Source organism: Palaemon carinicauda, chromosome 13 (assembly GCF_036898095.1).
Source record: "Palaemon carinicauda isolate YSFRI2023 chromosome 13, ASM3689809v2, whole genome shotgun sequence".
Lineage (NCBI taxonomy): Eukaryota > Metazoa > Arthropoda > Malacostraca > Decapoda > Palaemonidae > Palaemon > Palaemon carinicauda.
Genome location: NC_090737.1, coordinates 4,790,838 through 4,811,049, shown reverse-complemented (window position 1 = coordinate 4,811,049; position 20,212 = coordinate 4,790,838). Strand labels below are relative to the sequence as shown.

The following is a 20,212-nucleotide window of genomic DNA, read 5'->3' as shown; positions in this document are numbered from 1 at the left end:
CAGGCCTGGATAGCTGGAAGCCCTTAGCCCACGATTGCACTCAGGCGGCGAGTCTAAGATTCAGTCGCTCTCTGGTGACGGTGTCGTGACACCAGAGTTCGGCAGCTGAACCCGTGACTGGGCTGGCCTATTGAGGACGCCGCAGCCCACCTCACATGGGGAGGCCCCTAGAAAAGGTGGGGTAAATATCGGACACGGCAAACCCGTCTGGTCAGCTCACCGCGGCTGGCGGACATCCCACTAATGCGGTCGAAATAATAAGAAAAAAATATTAACCTTAGGTGCGTGGAACATCCGCACCCTCCAAGACGTGACGAACACCAACCGCCCGGAACGACGTACAGCCCTCGTCTGCAAGGAGCTAGCCCGCTTCAATGTTGATGTGGCGGCTCTTAGCGAGACCAGACTACCCGAAGAGGGCAACATCAGGGAAGCTGGAACAGGCTACACCATCTTCTGGAAAGGCAAGGCCCTAGAGGAGCCTCGCATCCACGGTGTCGGCTTCGCCATCCGTTCCCAGCTAGTGCAGCAGCACAACCTCGCTCCCAAGGCCATCAGTGAGCGCCTGATGACTGTCCGCATCCCCATCACGCGGGACAGACATCTCACCCTGATCTCTGTCTACGCCCCGACTATGACCTCAACCGATGATAACAAAGCTGCCTTCTACACCCAGCTCGACCGCACCATCCAGGCAGTGCCCGCCAATGACAAGCTCGTTGTGCTTGGCGACTTTAATGCCCGAGTAAGCAAAGACCATCGCCTGTGGGAGGGAATCATCGGCCGCCATGGCATTGGAAATTGCAACGCCAATGGCCAACTCCTACTGGGTCTGTGTGCAGAACACCAACTTGTGGTAACCAACACCATCTTCCAGTTACCAAAGCGACAAAAGACCACATGGAGACACCCACGGTCTAAACACTGGCACACCCTGGACTACGTCCTGACCAGAGCCAGAGACCGAGGAGACGTCCGTATCACCCGATCCATGCCCGGAGCGGACGACTGCTGGACGGACCACAGACTCCTCATCTCCCGACTCTCCGTGACGACCCTACGACCACCCAGAAGGGCACCTGACAGCGTACCACACCAACGCTTTGATTGTAGTAAGTTCCACAACCCACAGGTGGCACAGAACTACAAGGAGGCCTGCGAACAATACCTCGCAGACCCTGTGGGTCAGGCCACTGTCGAGCACCACTGGACCACCCTCAGAAACGCCATGGCCCGTGCCGCGGAGGAAACACTAGGCTACACCACCAAGAAACGGCAGGATTGGTTTGATGAGAATGATGCTACCATCTCTCTTCTCATTGAAACCAAACGACAAGCACGCCTGACTTTGGAAAACCAACCAACAGTAGCTAACAAATGTGCTCACAAGGTGGCTGAAGCTGGTTGCCAAAGAGGTATCCGTGAAGCCCAGAACACCTGGTGGCAAAGAAAAGCTGCAGAAATACAGAGTTTCGCTGACCAACGTGACCTGTGCAGCTTCTATGCAGCAACAAAAGAAATATTCGGTCCCACACGGTCATCAGTGGGCAGCCTGAAGGACGCGGATGGGGCCACGACCATCACCGACAGCGAGGGCATCCTGGCCAGGTGGAGGTCTCACTTTGAGAACCTCCTCAATGACCAAGCAGACACCCCAGACGATCTCCTGCGAATGACCCCGCAGCATCCCGTCCGTCACTGGATGGCACTACCACCCTCCATCCATGACTTCAACAAGGCCCTGCAGCGCATGAAGCCCGGCAAAGCCCCAGGGCCAGACAACATCCCGTTGGAGTTCCTCACTCACGGTGGCCCCGGCTTGAGGAACCGTTTGATGCTCCTTATTCTGAAAATATGGGAGACCAAGACTCCCCCCAGTGACTTCTGCGATGCAAACATCGTTACCATCTTCAAGAAGGGAGACAGGGAGAACTGTAACAACTACCGGGGAATATCACTACTAAGCATCGCGAGTAAGATTTTTGCTCGGATTCTCCTTGACCGCCTCCTTATTCTCGCAGAAGACGTCCTGCCAGAGTCCCAGTGCGGCTTTCGACCTTCCCGCGGGACCATAGACATGATCTTCTGTGCGCGACAACTATAAGAGAAGAGCCTTGAACAACAACAGCCCATAATGTTCATCTTCTGGGATTTGAAAAAGGCCTTCGACAAAGTACCTCGACCTGCCATGTGGGCTGTCCTAAAAAGATATGGCTGCCCACCCGATTTTGTCAAGCTGGTGCGTGCCCTCCATGACGGAATGGTTGGGAGAGTCTGCCACCAGAACTCTCTTTCAGACCCATTCCCCATCAACGGCGGCCTGAAGCAGGGCTGTGTTCTGGCCCCGACGGGTTTCTCGCTATACACCGCAGCAATGCTCAACGAGATTCCCCCAGACACACCCTCAGTCGACCTACGTTTCCGCATGGATGGAGGCGCTTTCAACCTCGCTAGACTCCGCGCCAGAACCAAGACCACCTTGTGTGCAGTGCGAGAACTGCAGTATGCTGACGACAATGCCACCCCAGGTCAGACGGCAGAGGACCTGCAGTCGTTAGCTGATGCATACAACTCTGCCTACGAACGTTTTGGGATGCAAGTCAACTCAGACAAAACCAAGACCTTCGTCCAACATCCACCAGGACTGATGCTCCCCAACTTCAATACCACAGTGAATGACCAACCGTTAGAACAGGTGGACCAGTTCTCCTACCTAGGGAGCATCCTAACATCAGATCCCACAGGCAAAAAGGACGTGGAGAACAGGATCAGGGCAGCCCACTCCGCGTTTGGCCGACTCAACTGCCGCGTATTTAACAACCACGCACTGACAATGACCACCAAAATAATGGTGTTCAGGGCAGTAGTCCTCTCCACGCTCCTGTATGCATGTGAAACATGGACGCTATATAGAAACGATATTAAAAACCTAGAACGCTTCCAACAAATGAAACTGAGGCAGATCTTGAAAATCCCCTGGGACAGCCACACCACCAACATTGAAGTCTTAGAACGTGCCTCGCTGACCAGCGTGGATGCCACCATCATCCAACACCGCCTCCGCTGGATAGGACACTGGCATAGGATGGATCCATCTAGGCTCCCAAAGAAAATATTCTACGGAGAACTGACCCAGGGCACCAGACCACGAGGAGCCCCGAAAATGCGCTATAAAGATCAACTAAAGCGCACCCTGGCTCTAACTGACATCGATCCTTCCTCATGGGAAGAAACAGCCAGGGACAGGAAAACCTGGAGGAGTACAGTACACCATGGCACCGTGGACTTCGAGAAGAGGAGGAGACAAAATGAGGAGGCTAGGAGAAGAAGGAGAGAGCGATTAGAACAGCCCCACCCACCACCTACCCTCCCTTGTGAACACTGTCCGCGACTCTTCCACCACAGACTAGGACTTAACAGCCACATCAGGCATAAGCACCCACCCCACAGATAGGAGGCTGATGGCTAACGACAGAACCCAATATTCGGACACGAGTGGGCGCCGACGACGATTCTTCCTTCTCAACAATCTTGCAAACCAACCAACACATCAGCTGTTAGACACCCACTTTCTCTTCCTTCTCAACAATCTTGTTAACAAACACATCAGCTGTTAGACACCCACTTTCCCTTCCTTTTATTCTTCCTTCTCAACAATCTTGCAAACCAACACAGCAGCTGTTGGACACCCATTTTCCCCTCCTTTTCAACAATCTTGCAAACCAACACATCAGCTGTTAGACACCCACTTTCCCTTCCTTTTATTCTCCCTTCTCACCAATCTTGGAAACCGACACATCAGCTGTTAGCCACAAACTTTCCCTTCCTTGTATTCTTCCCTCTCAACAATCTTGCAAACCAAAACAACGCTGTTAGACACCCACTTTCCCTTATTTTTATTCTTCCTCAACAATCGTGTAAACCACCACATCAGCTGCTAGACACCCACTTTCCCTTCCTTGTATTCTTCCTTCTCAACAATCTTGCAAACCAACCAACACATCAGCTTCTAGACACCCACTTTCCCTTCCTTTTATTCTTCCTTCTCAACAATCTTGGAAACTGACACATCAGCTGTTAGACACTCACTTTCCCTTCCTTCTCAACAATCTTGCAAAAAAACCAACACATCAGCTGTTAGACACCCACTTTCCCTTCCTTGTATTCTTCCTTCTCAACAATCTTGGAAACCAACACATCAGCTGTTAGACACAAACTTTCCCTTCCTTGTATTCTTCCTTCTCAACAATCTTGCAAACCAACCAATACATCAGCTGTTAGACACCCACTTTCCCTTCCTTGTATTCTTCCTTCTCAACAATCTTGCAAACCAACCAACACATCAGCTGTTAGACACCCACTATCCCTTCCTTTTATTCTTCCTTCTCAACAATCTTGCAAACCAAAACATTGCTGTTAGACATCCACTTTCCCTTATTTTTATTCTTCCTTCTCAACAATCGTGCAAACCAACACAGCAGCTGTTAGACACCCACTTTCCCTTCCTTTTCAACAATCTTGCAAACCAACACACCAGCTGTTAGACACCAACTTTCCCTTCCTTTTATTCTTCCTTCTCAACAATCTTGCAAACCAACACAGCAGCTGTTAGACACCCATTTTCCCTTCCTTTTCAACAATCTTGCAAACCAACACATCAGCTGTTAGACACCCACTTTCCCTTCCTTTTATTCTCCCTCCTCGACAATCTTGGAAACCGACACAAACTTTCCCTTCCTTATATTCTTCCCTCTCAACAGTCTTACAAACCAACCAACACATCAGCTGTTAGACACCCACTTTCCCTTCCTTGTATTCTTCCTTCGCAACAATCTTGCAAACCAACCAACACATCAGCTGATAGACACCCACTTTCCCTTCCTTGTATTCTTCCTTCTCAACAATCTTGCAAACCAACCAACACATCAGCTGTTAGACACCCACTTTCCCTTCCTTGTATTCTTCCTTCTCAACAATCTTGCAAACCAATCAACACTTCAGCTGTTAGACACCCACTTTCCCTTCCTTTTATTCTTCCTTCTCAACAATCTTGCAAACCAAAACATCGCTGTTAGACATCCACTTTCCCTTATTTTTATTCTTCCTTCTCAACAATCGTGCAAACCAACACAGCAGCTGTTAGACACCCATTTTCCCTTCCTTTTCAACACTCTTGTTAACAAACACATCAGCTGTTAGACACCCACTTTCCCTTCCTTTTATTCTTCCATCTCAACAATCTTGCAAACCAACACATCAGCTGTTAGACACCCACTTTCCCTTCCTTTTATTCTCCCTCCTCAACAATCTTGGAAACCGACACAAACTTTCCCTTCCTTGTATTCTTCCCTCTCAACAGTCTTACAAACCAACCAACACATCAACTGTTAGACACCCACTTTCCCCATTCTTCCTTCTCAACAATCTTGCAAACCAACCAACACATCAGCTGTTAGACACCCACTTTCCCTTCCTTGTATTCTTCCTTCTCAACAATCTTGCAAACCAACCAACACATCAGCTGTTAGACACCCACTTTCCCTTCCTTGTATTCTTCCTTCTCAACAATCTTGCAAACCAACCAACACATCAGCTGTTAGACACTCACTTTCCATTCCTTCTCAACAATCTTGCAAACCAACCAACACATCAGCTGTTAGACACCCACTTTCCCTTCCTTGTATTCTTCCTTCTCAACAATCTTGGAAACCAACACATCAGCCGTTAGACACCCACTTTCCCTTCCTTGTATTCTTCCTTCTCAACAATCTTGCAAACCAACCAATACATCAGCTGTTAGACACCCACTTTCCCTTCCTTGTATTCTTCCTTCTCAACAATCTTGCAAACCAACCAACACATCAGCTGTTAGACACCCTCTTTCCCTGATTTTACTCTTCCTTCCCAACAATCTTGCAAACCAACAAATCAGCATTTAGACACCCACTTTCCCTTCTTTTCAGTCTTCTTTCTCAACCATTTTGCAAACCAACACATCAGCTGTTAGACACCCTCTTTCCCTTCCTTTTATTCTCCCTCCTCAACAATCTTGCAAACCGACACAAACTTTCCCTTCCTTATATTCTTCCCTCTCAACAGTCTTACAAACCAACCAACACATCAGCTGTTAGACACCCACTTTCCCTTCCTTGTATTCTTCCTTCTCAACAATCTTGCAAACCAACCAACACATCAGCTGTTAGACACCCACATTCCCTTCCTTGTATTCTTCCTTTTCAACAATCTTGTAAACCAACCAACACATCAGCTGTTAGACACTCACTTTCCCTTCCTTCTCAACAATCTTGCAAACCAACCAACACATCAGCTGTTAGACACCCACTTTCCCTTCCTTGTATTCTTCCTTCTCAACAATCTTGGAAACCAACACATCAGCTGTTAGACACAAACTTTCCCTTCCTTGTATTCTTCCTTCTCAACAATCTTGCAAACCAACCAATACATCAGCTGTTAGACACCCACTTTCCCTTCCTTGTATTCTTCCTTCTCAACAATCTTGCAAACCAACCAACACATCAGCTGTTAGACACCCTCTTTCCCTGATTTTACTCTTCCTTCCCAACAATCTTGCAAACCAACAAATCAGCATTTAGACACCCACTTTCCCTTCTTTTCAGTCTTCTTTCTCAACCATCTTGCAAACCAACACATCAGCTGTTAGACACTCACTTTCCCTTCCTTGTATTCTTCCTTCTCAACAATCTTGTAAACCAACCAACACATCAGCTGTTAGACACTCACTTTCCCTTCCTTCTCAACAATCTTGCAAACCAACCAACACATCAGCTGTTAGACACCCACTTTCCCTTCCTTGTATTCTTCCTTCTCAACAATCTTGGAAACTAACACATCAGCTGTTAGACACAAACTTTCCTTTCCTTGTATTCTTCCTTCTCAACAATCTTGCAAACCAACCAATACATCAGCTGTTAGACACCCACTTTCCCTTCCTTGTATTCTTCCTTCTCAACAATCTTGCAAACCAACCAACACATCAGCTGTTAGACACCCTCTTTCCCTGATTTTACTCTTCCTTCCCAACAATCTTGCAAACCAACAAATCAGCATTTAGACACCCACTTTCCCTTCTTTTCAGTCTTCTTTCTCAACCATCTTGCAAACCAATGCATCAGCTGTAAGACCCCACTTTTCCTTCCTTGTATTCATCCTTTTTAACACCTTTACAAATACCTCCCTTGGATGTTAGACACCCACTTTCCCTTAACTTATCCATCTACCTTGACAACATTGGATGTTAGACACCAGCTTTCCCTACCGTTTATTCACCTTTTTTGAAGATCTTGCAAATCCCTCCTTTAACTTGGACACTCACTTTCCCCTCTTTATTTTTCCTTCTAATCATCATTGCAAAATCTTCTACCTGCAGTTAGTCTCTGTCTTTCCATTGCTTTTTTATCCTTCTCAATTACCTTGCAAGCCCCTCCATCAGCAGTTGGACATCCATTTTCCTTTCTTGACCTCTACTTTCCTTTCTTTTTATTCATCCACATCGACAACCTTGAAAAACATTCCATTGCCTTTTAGACACCTACTGTACTTTCCTTTGCTTTTATTCATACTTCTTAACAAACCTTGCATACACCTTCCATCGGCTGCTAGACACCCTCTTTCCCTTCGTTTTATTTATCCTTCTTGACAACCTTACCAACCAATACATTGGCTGCTTGACACCCACTTTCCCTTCCTGTTATTCATCTTTCTCAAAAACTTTGCAGACTGCTCATATCACATTAGATACCCACTCACTTTCCCTTCATTTTTATCTTGCCCAACTTTGCAATCCCTCTCTCAACGGTTAAATACCCTCCTTTCCTTTCTTTTATTCCTCTCTTTGTTAGCACTGGCAGAACATAGAAGGAAGTGTACAATAATATTGTATCCTTCTGGCTTAGTGAGACAATCGAGGGAGTACTGTTCATGCGTCGACTAACAGAGGGATCAACTAACCAATGCGGGCTAGATCTTATGATGTCATTGGTATTAGCCTCACAGTTTCTTTACGGACATTCTTGTAAGTGTATCAGTGGTAGAGGCTGAGATCTAGAAGCACCACACCACCTTTACCTCCTGTTATCTGTGGGAGTATAGACACTAGTCCTTAAACACTTTTATCCTAGGTCATGTGGTGGTTCCTTAACAGGAGAGATCATGTATACTAAGGTAATGTTTTCAACTTAACCTATACGTACTGAAAGGCGGAATGACTGGCATATATATATATATATATATATATATATATATATATATATATATATATATATATATATATATATATATAGTTTTCTCCTTTAATGTGCAGTCTTCTGATGCACTTGCTATTCCTTTAGGATATTTAAGAGATTTTACGCCCCTGCTGACTTGGTGCCTTCAGTTTCAGCTGACAGACTGCAGTATTTACTAGCCATGATCTCAGGTCCTGAACTGGCATACAGAGAGATAGTTGCCATGGCAGCCCTGACTCTTCTACTTCTTCCCATTATCTTGGGGATGCAGTGGCCATGATAGTTATGTGCTGGATTGGACATCTGATATAGATAAGCTTCACAATCAGACAATCATTCTTTACAGGATTTGCAAAGAAGCATCTTCCTCATCCTCTACTAAGGGGGAGGAGGATAGATGTATACAAACCCTTTGGTCGTAATGATCCAGGTTCGTTCTTCTAAGACCTAAATTTGAGTACTGTAAACCAGGTACTGGATCTATCAACTCCTACATCGCTATTAGGAGGTTGCTGGAGTCAGCAAGTGAGGCTAGGAGGCATGGCATATCTAACGAAAAAAAAAGAACTTTCTAGTTCAGGTTCTAGGCGACTGCCTCCTACCAAGAAACGTAACTCCTGATTAAACTACAAAGGTATGCATTCTTTTTAAAACAAATATCACAAATTTTGAAAGTATTTGGAGTATGACTTGAGTGATTTAGAATGTCCATTGAAGCTTGGAGGAAAGAGACCTACTTGCCCAACTGTATCAAGTCACTTTCGACCTCTGATTCAAAGACAGACTGACGTGGTTGACGCAAGAAGAGTAAGAAGGTCCCAAACTTATAAACATTCGGAGATAAAACCACAAATCCGACTGAAATCATAAATCTCGGATTTTGTATCAAGAGTTCATGATGAAATATTGTAATAAAACAATATTATATAATTTAATGCAATAAGAAAGATGATGATGATTATTATTATTATTATTATTACTTGCTAAGCTACAACCCTGGTTGGAAAAGCAGGATGCTATAAGCCCAGGGGCTCCAAAAGAGATAATAGCTCAATGAGGAAAGGGAACAAGGAAAAATAAAATATTTTAAGAAGAGCAACAACATTAAAATAAATATCACTTTATAAACTATAAACACTTTAACAAAACAAGAGGAATAGAAATAAGATATAAGATAGAACAGTGTGCCCGAGTGTACCCTTAAGCAAGGGAACGCTAACCCAAGACAGTGGAAGACCATGGTACAGAGGCTATGGCACTACCCAAGATTAGAGCACAAAGGTTTGATTTTGGAGTGTCCTTCTCCTAGAAGACTTGCTTACCATAGCTAAAGAGTCTCTTCTATCCTTACAAAGAGGAAAGTGGCCACCAAACAATTGCAGTGCAGTAGAAGAATTGTTTGGTAATCTCAGTGTTGTCAGGTATATGAGGACAGTGGAGAATATGTAAAGAATAGGCCAGACTATTCGGTGTGTGAGTGTATAGGCAAAGGGAAAATGAACCGTAACCAGAGAGAAGGATCCAATGTAGTACTATCTGGCCAGTCAAAAGACCCCATAACTCTCTAGTGGTAGTATCTCAATGAAACGAGACTATTTGTTGACTTTTGCAACTGAAAATTGTAGGCAAGGGAGTTAGATGAAGTTTGTTCTCGGCAAAAATTTAACAAAATTAGACTTACAATCAGCTTCTTGGAACCTATTACGTTAGTAAGTTGAGGACTGTCTGTAACTTAAAGAACTTGGGTTTGTATAATTAGGAAAAATACAAATTAAAAAATAATTGTGATCCACTCCAACACGAATAAACACCATCGTCCTTTAAACAGGAGACTTACAGTATCTTTAAGTGGGATACAGTCTTTCAGAACCAGAGTAGAAGGTTCTTTCCTTCCCTGAACCTATCATTCTTCCCGGTTCCATACTAGAGGTAGAAAGGAGTCTCCAGCAAACTCCTAAAAGTAACACGCATTACTTTCTTAACTAAAACCCTAGTTGAAAAAGGGCTCCAACGGAGAAAAGAGCCCAATGAGGAAATGAAATAAGGAAACAGATACGTGTGCCTGAGCGTACCCTCAGACAAGAGAACTCTAACCCAAGAAAGCAGAAGACCATGGTACAAAGGCTATGGCACTATCTAAAGATTAAAGAACAATGGCTTGATTTTGGAGGGTCCTTCTTCTAGAAGAGCTGCTTACTATAGCTAAAGTCTCTCTTCCACCCTTACCAAGTATAAAGTAGCTACTGAACAATTACAGTGCAGTATTTGACCCCTTGAGAGAAGAAATTCTTAGTTATCTTAGTGCTGTCAGGTGCATGAAGAAAGAGGTGAATGTGTAAAGAATTGGCGAGATGCAGTTGCTGCTAAGGCTTTAACCAGTACTGACTTAAGGGAAAGTCAGTGCTAGGTCAAGGAACACCAAAATCTCTATTAGGGAATTGATGTCCATTCCAAATAGGACCGTTTACCTAAACCGGTGCAAACAGCTAACTGTCACAATAGTTTCACTTCTACTGATTGACCCAAAAGGTACCGATTGAGAAAACACTCCAAAGTGAATCACATAGCAATCATCGAAATTCATCCGAGCACCATTTAGCTCTGGAAGAAATATATGATACTGTTATCAGCCTACCGCCAAACTCACAAATGCTAACAGACCCTGAAGGTTACGGTTGGCAGTGAGCTCAGAATGGAGAAGCTTGCTAATGACAAGAAGTAAATTTCTCTTGTCACGAGAGGTAACAGTTTAGGTGAAGGCAACACCTGGTCAAGGACCCAGAACAGAGACAAAGATCTACTAGGTAAACTATAGGTTTTATATAACATAGGGTTCGTTGTCTCCTCCTTAACCATGTCAGTTATAGGTGCGAAACATTTTCTGATAACGAGAGTAATTTGTTAATGTGAAGCTTTCCATAGTTATTTCCAACAAGTTATTATTATTAGCAATTTAGGGAAGGCAGGATGCATCTCTTCTTTTTAAGAGGACGACATTATAACCATGTCAGTTATAGGTAAGCGAAACATTTACTGATAAGAATAATTTGTTAAAGTGAATTTTTCCCTAGTTGAGATTTCCACCAATTTATCAGTATCAACAATTTAGGGAAGACGAGATGCATCTCTTCCTTTTAAGTGGATGGCATTTTAGCTGGAGCCATTGTATGAGTACTGTACTGTACAGTAATAGTACAGTGAACCCTCGCTACTTCGCGGTTCGACAATCGCGGAGTCACCACTTCGCGGGGTTTTTTCCATAACCCATATATATATACATATCGCGGATTTTCCGGAAAATTCGAAAATACCGCGAAATCTGAAGACCCCCAAATACGATATTTTGTTACCTGTAATTCCATTAATACTGTAATTAGTAATATCTGCTCTTACTGATTGTTCATTGCATTACATATGATATATAATTCAGCACAGAAAGAAATAAAACACGAAAAGAGAATGTGATCATACAATAATTCAGTACGTAGTAAAATTAAATCGAACATGAAACGCAAATCAGATGCAGTCATACCATATTAGAATGGTGTGTACTGTAATGGATGTGCTTCTTTTCCATGAATCTTTTGTATGTATACGTACGTAGTACAGTACTGCATCCAATAATATTCTTTGTTGCAAAAATCACATTTCGAATAAGCGTACGAGAGAGAGAGAGAGAGAGAGAGAGAGAGAGAGAGAGAGAGAGAGAGAGAGAGAGAGAGAGAGAGAGAGAGAGAGGCGTAAAATAGCGTACGTAAATTCTTATTATTATTGTTATTATTATTATTATTGTTGTTGTTGTTAATAAAATTATTATTGTTATTATTATTATCATTATTATTATTATTATTACTGTACAGTATTATTATCATTATTTATTATTATTACGGTATTGTACTTAATCTACGTACGTTCAGTATGCGCGGGGCATCTTCTATGAGTAACCAACGCATCATAGTACTGTAAGACGGGTTGTGATTGGTTCAAGCGCTGATAGATGACGAATCAGAACTCAAGTTTTGTTATCTAGCCTGTGATTGGTGTTTTGCCCGCATCTCCTACCCACAGCATCAAAGTTCTCGCGGGGCTGGATCGTCCACTCTCTGTTACCGCGTATCGCTGAGTAGACGTTCTTAAGTTTGTGAAGTTTAATCTGTGCTGTGTGCGACTGTTTTAAGTTGAACTTTTTGTTGAACTTTCTGTTAAATCCTACTGTACAATGCCTCCCAAGCGTTCTGCTTCTAGTAAGGCTGGTAGTGAGCCTAAACGCCACCGAAGGATGATGACGATAGCTGAGAAGGTTACGCTTCTCGACATGTTAAAAGATGGTAGAAGTTACGCGGCCGCCGGCCGCCATTTTGGCATCAACGAATCCACCGTTCGCTATATCAAAAAGGACGAGGCGAACATTAGAAAGACGGCTGCAATCACCTTTAGCAGATCAGCGAAGCGAGTCATTACAACGCGTAATAAAACGATCGTACGCATGGAAGGTGCTTTAGCTGTGTGGATTGCCGACTGCCGGAAGAAGAACATAGCCTTGGATACGAACACCATCCAAACAAAGGCTTTGAATTTATATGAGAATTTTGCTGCAAAGGAACCTAAAGACGACGACGGCAACCATGCTGAAGATGATGATGATGCAGATGATCCTCAACCAGGGACATCCACTGATTCCCAGCCTCAAAAACGTTTTTCCGCAAGCAAAGGATGGTTCGCGAAGTTTCAGAAACGCTTCGCCCTGAAAAGCGTTTCCCTGCATGGGGAGTCTGCTTCCGCTGACACTGCCGCTGCTGAAACTTACGTGAACCAGACGTTTAAGAATATTATCGCCGAAGGTGGATACAAGCCGGAACAAGTCTTTAATATGGATGAGACTGGCTTGTTTTGGAAGAGAATGCCGTCGCGAACTTTCCTGTTCAAAGAGGAAGCCAAAGCCTCTGGCTTTAAGGCATTCAAGGATCGCGTTACCCTCGTGATGTGTGGCAATGCTGCTGGATTTTTGTTAAAGCCGGGGCTTATTTATAAGTCGAAAAATCCTCGCGCTTTGAAAAATAAAAATAAGAATCTCCTTCCCGTGTACTGGATGCATAATCCAAAAGCATGGATTACGAAGATGCTGACCTCCAACTGGTTCCACCAGTGTTTCATCCCGCAAGTCAGTCAATATCTCTTAGAGAAGGGCTTGCCATTCAAGATCCTTCTCCTTATGGATAACGCTGGTGGACACGCAACTGACCTGTCGCGTGAGGGCGTTCAGGTTGAGTTCCTGCCACCCAACACCACGTCATTAATTCAACCGATGGACCAGGGGGTTATCAGGGCGTTCAAGGCCCTCTACACGAAGAATACCTTGGCGGACCTCGTTGCGTGTGTGGATGCTGCCCAAGATTTCGAGGATGAAGATTTCAACTTGAAGGCGTACTGGCGGCAGTACACCATAGCCACGTGCCTGCAGAATATTCAGAAGGCACTTCAAGAGATGAAACCTGCAACCGTGAATGCGAGCTGGAAGAAGTTGTGGCCCGATATTGTTTACGACGACAAGGGATTTACTCCGTCGGAAATCCAACACTCTGCAATACGGAAATCTGTGCAGTTGGCTGCCATAATTGGAGGTGACGGGTTTGGCGACATGACGACTGAAGACGTCGACGAGTTGTTGGACTGCCATTCCCAGCCCCTAACTGACGCAGACCTCGAAGACCTGACGAAATCGGCAAGTGAGGAAGAGAGTGATACCCAGGAAGAGACCCAAGAAAATGTCGAAGAAACGGGCTTAACATTAGAACGGCTTGCCAAGTTCTGCAACCATATCAAGGAGGCGAAAGAAATGTTACAAGAGTGGGACGAGGATATGGTTCGCTCGATGCAATTCTCCAACAAGGTCGATGACATCATGACTCCCTACAGGATGCTCTTGGATCGAAAAAAGAAGCAGCGGCAACAACTTCCGATCACAATGTTCTTCCAGCCTCGCAAAAAAGAGCCAGTTCCTCCTGCTAGTACGCCTTCGGAAGAAATTGAAGAAGTTTCCCAGGAAGAAGTTGAAGAGGTGTCCCAGGAAAAGACACCTCCGTCTGAAGAGACGTAAAATACTATCATTGACTGCACAGTAGAACACATCATCAGCTTCATCATCATCATTTCTACTGTGCAGCAAATTCATCGCCATCACCATTCAAGTTTTTCTTCAACTTCTTTCGTGGTGAGTACAGTAACAATCTTTACTTTTTACTTTAATATTCTTACTGCCTGTTTTATAGTTTAGTAATGTACGTACTGTATGCATTAAGTTGAAGGGAAGGTTTTAAAAGTCTACATGTTGTAACCTATCATATTTTTTTTGTTTAAAATTTACATTTACGTACGTAAAACAATCTCTCTCTCTCTCTCTCTCTCTCTCTCTCTCTCTCTCTCTCTCTCTCTCTCGTAAATTGTTTTCCTGCTTTGCTACGTACAAGTACCCTACTGTATAATTTATATTTGTAAGGTAACATATTTTGTAAATGCTTTTACTGTAAATACTGTATGTACTGTATCATTATTTATCACTATCATCATGCGCGTTAAATGCCTTGTTTGTTCTGAGCGTGGTTGTTTACTGAGCGTACACGCCGTCGTTTCAGGCGGCGTCATAAAGAAAAAGATTTAATTTGGAAGTCCTAAGAAAAATACGTAAACTAAAACATTGGTAATAAAAAAATCAACATACAGTACTGTATAATCAATATAATCGATGCAAAAACTAACCTATACATATATGTGTACACTAAATGAGTTTGTTTCTTCATTATGATCAGAGATGAACGTAAACAAAACATTGGTTGCCATTTTTTATCGTGCTTTTTAGGTGTTTAGGAAACGCATGATATAAAATTGCCTTTAATATTTGTGCCTGTTTTAGTTTAGGGTGCTGTAGTACATGCATTAAGTGTTCTGTACATTAAAGGGTGGTTTGTTAACAGTACTACGTACAAGGGAAGGTTTTAAAAGTCCGAATATACATGTTAAATAAATAGGTAAATATGATGTCACTACTTCGCGGATTTTCACCTATCGCGCCCGCGTCTGGAACCTATCTACCGCGATAAACGAGGGTTCACTGTAATCCGTATGAGGGTATCCTCACTGTGTAAGTGTACCACTGCATTTACATAATAACAGAAAGAAAATCCCTGATGTCTCATGTATAACCATTGGTATGAGATACACCCAGACTTCCCCTAGCCTCTATACTCAGATACGCTTGACCAACCACGAATGTTCAAGGTAGCGGGAGAATACTGTTACTCCCTCGCATTAGAGATGAGTGATCGCCAAGTCCGAAATAACTTACATGACCATCCCCTTCATCCACAACTTCCCTGAGTGAAGCGCTCAACAAAGATGAAGGGGAGGGAGAGAACACTGGCACTTCACAAGGTTCATACTTAAGGGGACGTCAGGCATGTCCGGCCGATGACTTGATTTACAATTGGGAATCAAGTTAAGAGTGAACGCTATGGCTGCAATGGGAAATTTCCTCCTGAAGAACGGAAAATCCAAGTGAACCACTTATCGACCCAAGAGAAGTTTATACAGTAGTCTCCCCGATCAGCAGTACGATTCCTTTGGCAGAATCTTTTCAGGAGGAGACTGCAAACAACCTGCCCTTCAGGAGAATTACAAACAATCCCAATCTACAGGAGGGAAACTGCATACAGTCCCACCCTGCAGTTGGGAAACTGCATATGCTGTAGTCCCACCCTGCAGTTGGGAAACTGCATATACTGTAGTCCCACCCTGCAGTTGGGAAACTGCATATACTGTAGTCCCACCCTGCAGTTGGCCAACTGCATATACTGTAGTCCCAGCCTGCAGTTGGGAAACTACATATACTGTAGTTCCACCCTGCAGTTGGGAAACTACATATACTGTAGTCCCACCCTGCAGTTGGCCAACTGCATATACTGTAGTCCCACCCTGCAGTTGGGAAACTGCATATACTGTAGTCCCACCCTACAGTTGGCCAACTGCATACAGCCCCACCCTGCACTTGGGGAACTGCATACAGCCCCACCGTGCAGGAGGAGAATTGCACACAGCTCCACACTGAAATTGGAGAACTGCATATAGTCCCACCCTTCAAAGATACACTACACTTTGGAGAATAGATTCACAGCATATAATCAGGGGAACAAAGTTCACTTTACCAATTGGCTACTTTGATGCACTTCAGCCATTGAGCAAGAGTGCTCACAAATACAAACTCTTATCACAAGTTAAGAAAAGTTCCTATACAGTAGTTGTTAAGAGCAGCCATAATTATGCCTGTATTCTTTGTAGCCGAAGACAAAAGTGAATGGATACTGTTAGGCAGACTCGCCTTGTTTAAATTTTCAATGGCTGTTCCAACTCACTGAAGACATTCTCCTACTCAAGACAGTTTTTATTAGTTTAAAAACTACTCAAATTTAACAGGAGTAAGATTTCAGCTACAGTAATCTTTAGACAGGTCTTTTCTCTAAGGATCAAACTGACATTGTATTCCATAAGTTTCATTCTAGCGATGACCAGCTTGTAATAAAAATTTTCTAATCTGATATAGTAGTTACGTTAGTGGAACTCCAAAACATCAAATTTTATGCAAAAGACATTTTGTCAGGCAGTCTTGCTTCATAGTTTATGTTACTTATGTAATATTGATATTCATCTCTTGTTATTCACTTAACAGTTTATTCTCGTCACTCATGAATGGCACAGGCAAAGGACAGTAGCAATGCCCTAGAGACTGATCATATACAGTATACATATAATCAATGACCAAGCCCCTCTCCACTCAAGCTAGGACCAGGCTGCTGATGTTTCAGCAAGCTGACCTATTAGCTCCCAAACTGCCCCCTCCTTAGCTCATAAGGATGGTGAGGTTGCAGACAGTACAAAAACTATTGAGCTTGAGCAGGTCTCAAAACCCTGTCTGGCAGTTCACCCGGCAGGGAAGTTTTCAATAGGCCACAACAATCCCTCAAGGTCCTTCCACACGAGGGACAAATGCATGGCAGGCAGAGTTACCAATTGGTGTATGGGTGATGATCACCAGTGTAGACGACGACATAGACGAGGAAACAATGGGAAAACAACCACAATCGAAGTGCCTGTCCCAGTTGTTGAGGCACTGGATGGGCGCCTGACTATTGTCAGACGCAATTCTGACTGCACTCGGCCTAGTCTCTGACCCAAGTCCTACATTCAGCTGCCGGTGCCTGTCTGCCTTGGACTGTTTGATCTGGTAACACTTTCAAAGCGAAAGAATTCGGGCAAATCAGTGTGTCCCCTACATTTGTCCCTTGTGTGGAAGGGCCTTTAGGCTAGCATTTTGTATTTCAAACTAGGGTAACAGCTTGGCTTCTCATAATAATAATCTCTCTGATAAGGAGTTGTCTAGGCACTCTCGGTTACCTTACATCACGTGTGTCTGTGACTGGTAAGAATATGCTTATTCTGTACATTACCAACCAAAGGGCTGATTTTTCTCGCAATGATAAATCAATAAAAAAGTAAGGAAGCTTGTAGTACTTTAATTGTAAATTGTCAAGCTACAACTTTATGAAAAATAACAATACTGCATTGGGTTCTTAATTACTCATTCTAAAGATATACACTGCCGGAGCCATAACAATTTGCATGTAAGCACAAAATACACTTGAAAATACACAAAGGTGAAACAAATTTTATTGCTCAACATAATTTTGAGAAGGTTCTTGAAAAAATACTAGATAATCTCCATGACAAGAGCATTCGACTTATCGACTTTCACATTTAAGAACCTTGTGTGCAATAAAGTAAAAAATTTTCAACTTTTAAAACTATTTTACTACGTATATGTAGGACTCTAGCTCACTAGTATTAGAAAAGTCAGCAGACTGAAAACTTTGGGGATAAGGCAATTCAGGGTCCTGAGCTGGATGACTGTTAATAACCAAAATGGGCTTTAAAACTTTTTTGCTTTTTACTTGATTTTCGAACACACCTCAACATTGTGTAGGGGACATACTGAATACTGTATTAGTTTTAAACTGCTTATGGCTATTCCAATTAATTAGATATTGACATGGCAAAGTAGTTTAAAGCTGTCATTTCTTAGCAATAAGTACTCCAAATGCGATAACAATCCTCTAGTTATGGTTCTAAAAATATCACAATTTTTTAAACTAATTTTCCAAATAAAAATAAAATCTCATGTTTAAATATAACGAATATACTCTGTTAAATAATAAATTAGATGCCAGATAATTACAAATCATGAAGTCATTCATTCAGATGATAATTATATTATCAATAAAGAACACAATCTCAATCATCCGTACAATTTTCTAGGCAAAAGAGGAGAAACTTGTTATATAATGACAATTACATCAGTTGTATAATATCTAGGTACATATGGATATAATGAAAATTTCATCAGATCTGTAATATTTAGGTACATATGGATTAGCAGGCTATTGAACTTCTATTAATTTTGTATATTAACCCTTTTACCCCCAAAGGACGTACTGGTCACATACATATACCAAAGGCACTTCCCCCAATTTTGGGGGGTAGCCGACATCAACAAAAGACAAAACAAAAAAGGGGACCTCTACTCTCTTCGTTCCTCCAGCCTAATAATTTTTATAGCATTTTTTTGCAAGGACATACCGGTACGTCAATGGGGGTAAAGGGATGGCTTTTGTGAAACGTACCAGTACGTCCTTTTACCCCCAAAGGACGTACTGGTACGTTTCACAAAAGCCATCCCTTTACCCCCATGGACGTACCGGTATGTCCTTGCAAAAAAATGCTATAAAGATTATTTTTTTCATATTTTTGATAATTTTTTGAGAAAATTCAGGCATTTTCCTAGAGACTGAGACCAACCTGACCTCTCTCTATGACAATAATTAAGGCTGTTAGAGCAATTTAAAAAAAATATACACCAAAATGTGCTGGGAAAAAAATAACCCCCTGGGGGTTAGGGGTTGGAAATTTCCAAATAGCTTGGGGGTAAAAGGGCTAGTAAACATAAAAATAGAAAATAGGTTAAGTTTATTGAATATTTCTTCCCAGTTACTGCATCTAAAATCCAGGCAAAACACTCAAGGTTAAAACTATTTCAGTGATTAGCTTCTACATGTTTATCAAGCAAATTGATACACAATTCAAAATATGTCAGTTTACCTCATAAATTGGGCATAAACATGATACAATATATGTGACCTCTATCTTCAATAAAATATAGCCTACTTATGATAGATTTATTACCCTTTGTTATATATTTTTCTTGGAAGGCAGACCGTGTTCTCCATTTTTTTTTTAACTGCCTTCGGAGTTAAAGCCACCGGATAATGAAAGGCACAAACAACAGCAACCCAAACAACCTTGGAGTAGAACTAGGATTACATCCATCTTCATTGCAGTAACAGCTCTCGGTTTTGATTCCCATAATATCATCTGTCGTACATTTATCCTCCTCTTTCTCTGACCAACAATGTTTCTGAATGGTCGAAACCTTACCGTCTGTAAATAAGAAAGTTTAAGATCATTTCAACAATTTCCTATAGAAGCCAAACTATTTCACAAACTTGGGTTGGTGAAATAGGCTATTCTAAAATGAAATGCAGTATAACTGGTTGGTAAATTAGTTATTTTCTCTCAGCGGCATCCACTTATTTGCCTACAAAATTTATTAGCTTCCCCCTTCCTTCCATCTTGTTATTCAAACTCCCAAGTCTTGCCTAATAGTTTAACTTTGGCCTCCCCCACATTACACAATACCACTTATGTCCATGCCATCCCCAGCTTGGGGTTTATGGCACAAATTCATAAATCCAATCAAAACAAAGGGGAAATACCTTTCTTGTGCATGGCTAATGCAAATTTGTTGGGTTGCAGTAAAGTGTGAGAAAACAGTTCATGATTAATAT

At 42.6% G+C, this 20,212-nt stretch overlaps 1 protein-coding gene across 2 annotated transcripts in view; it reads right to left on the bottom strand.

The window, feature by feature from the left end:
• Positions 1 to 17,811: 17,811 nt before the first annotated feature.
• Positions 17,812 to 20,212, bottom strand: part of LOC137652144 (uncharacterized) — a 40,906-nt gene continuing 38,505 nt past the window's right edge. For both annotated transcript variants that reach the window (XM_068385345.1, XM_068385346.1), the window contains exon 4: positions 17,812 to 19,805. In XM_068385345.1, coding sequence (XP_068241446.1) covers positions 19,618 to 19,805 — 188 coding nt within the window. In that variant the 3' untranslated portion in view covers positions 17,812 to 19,617. The remainder of the gene's footprint in view (positions 19,806 to 20,212) is intronic.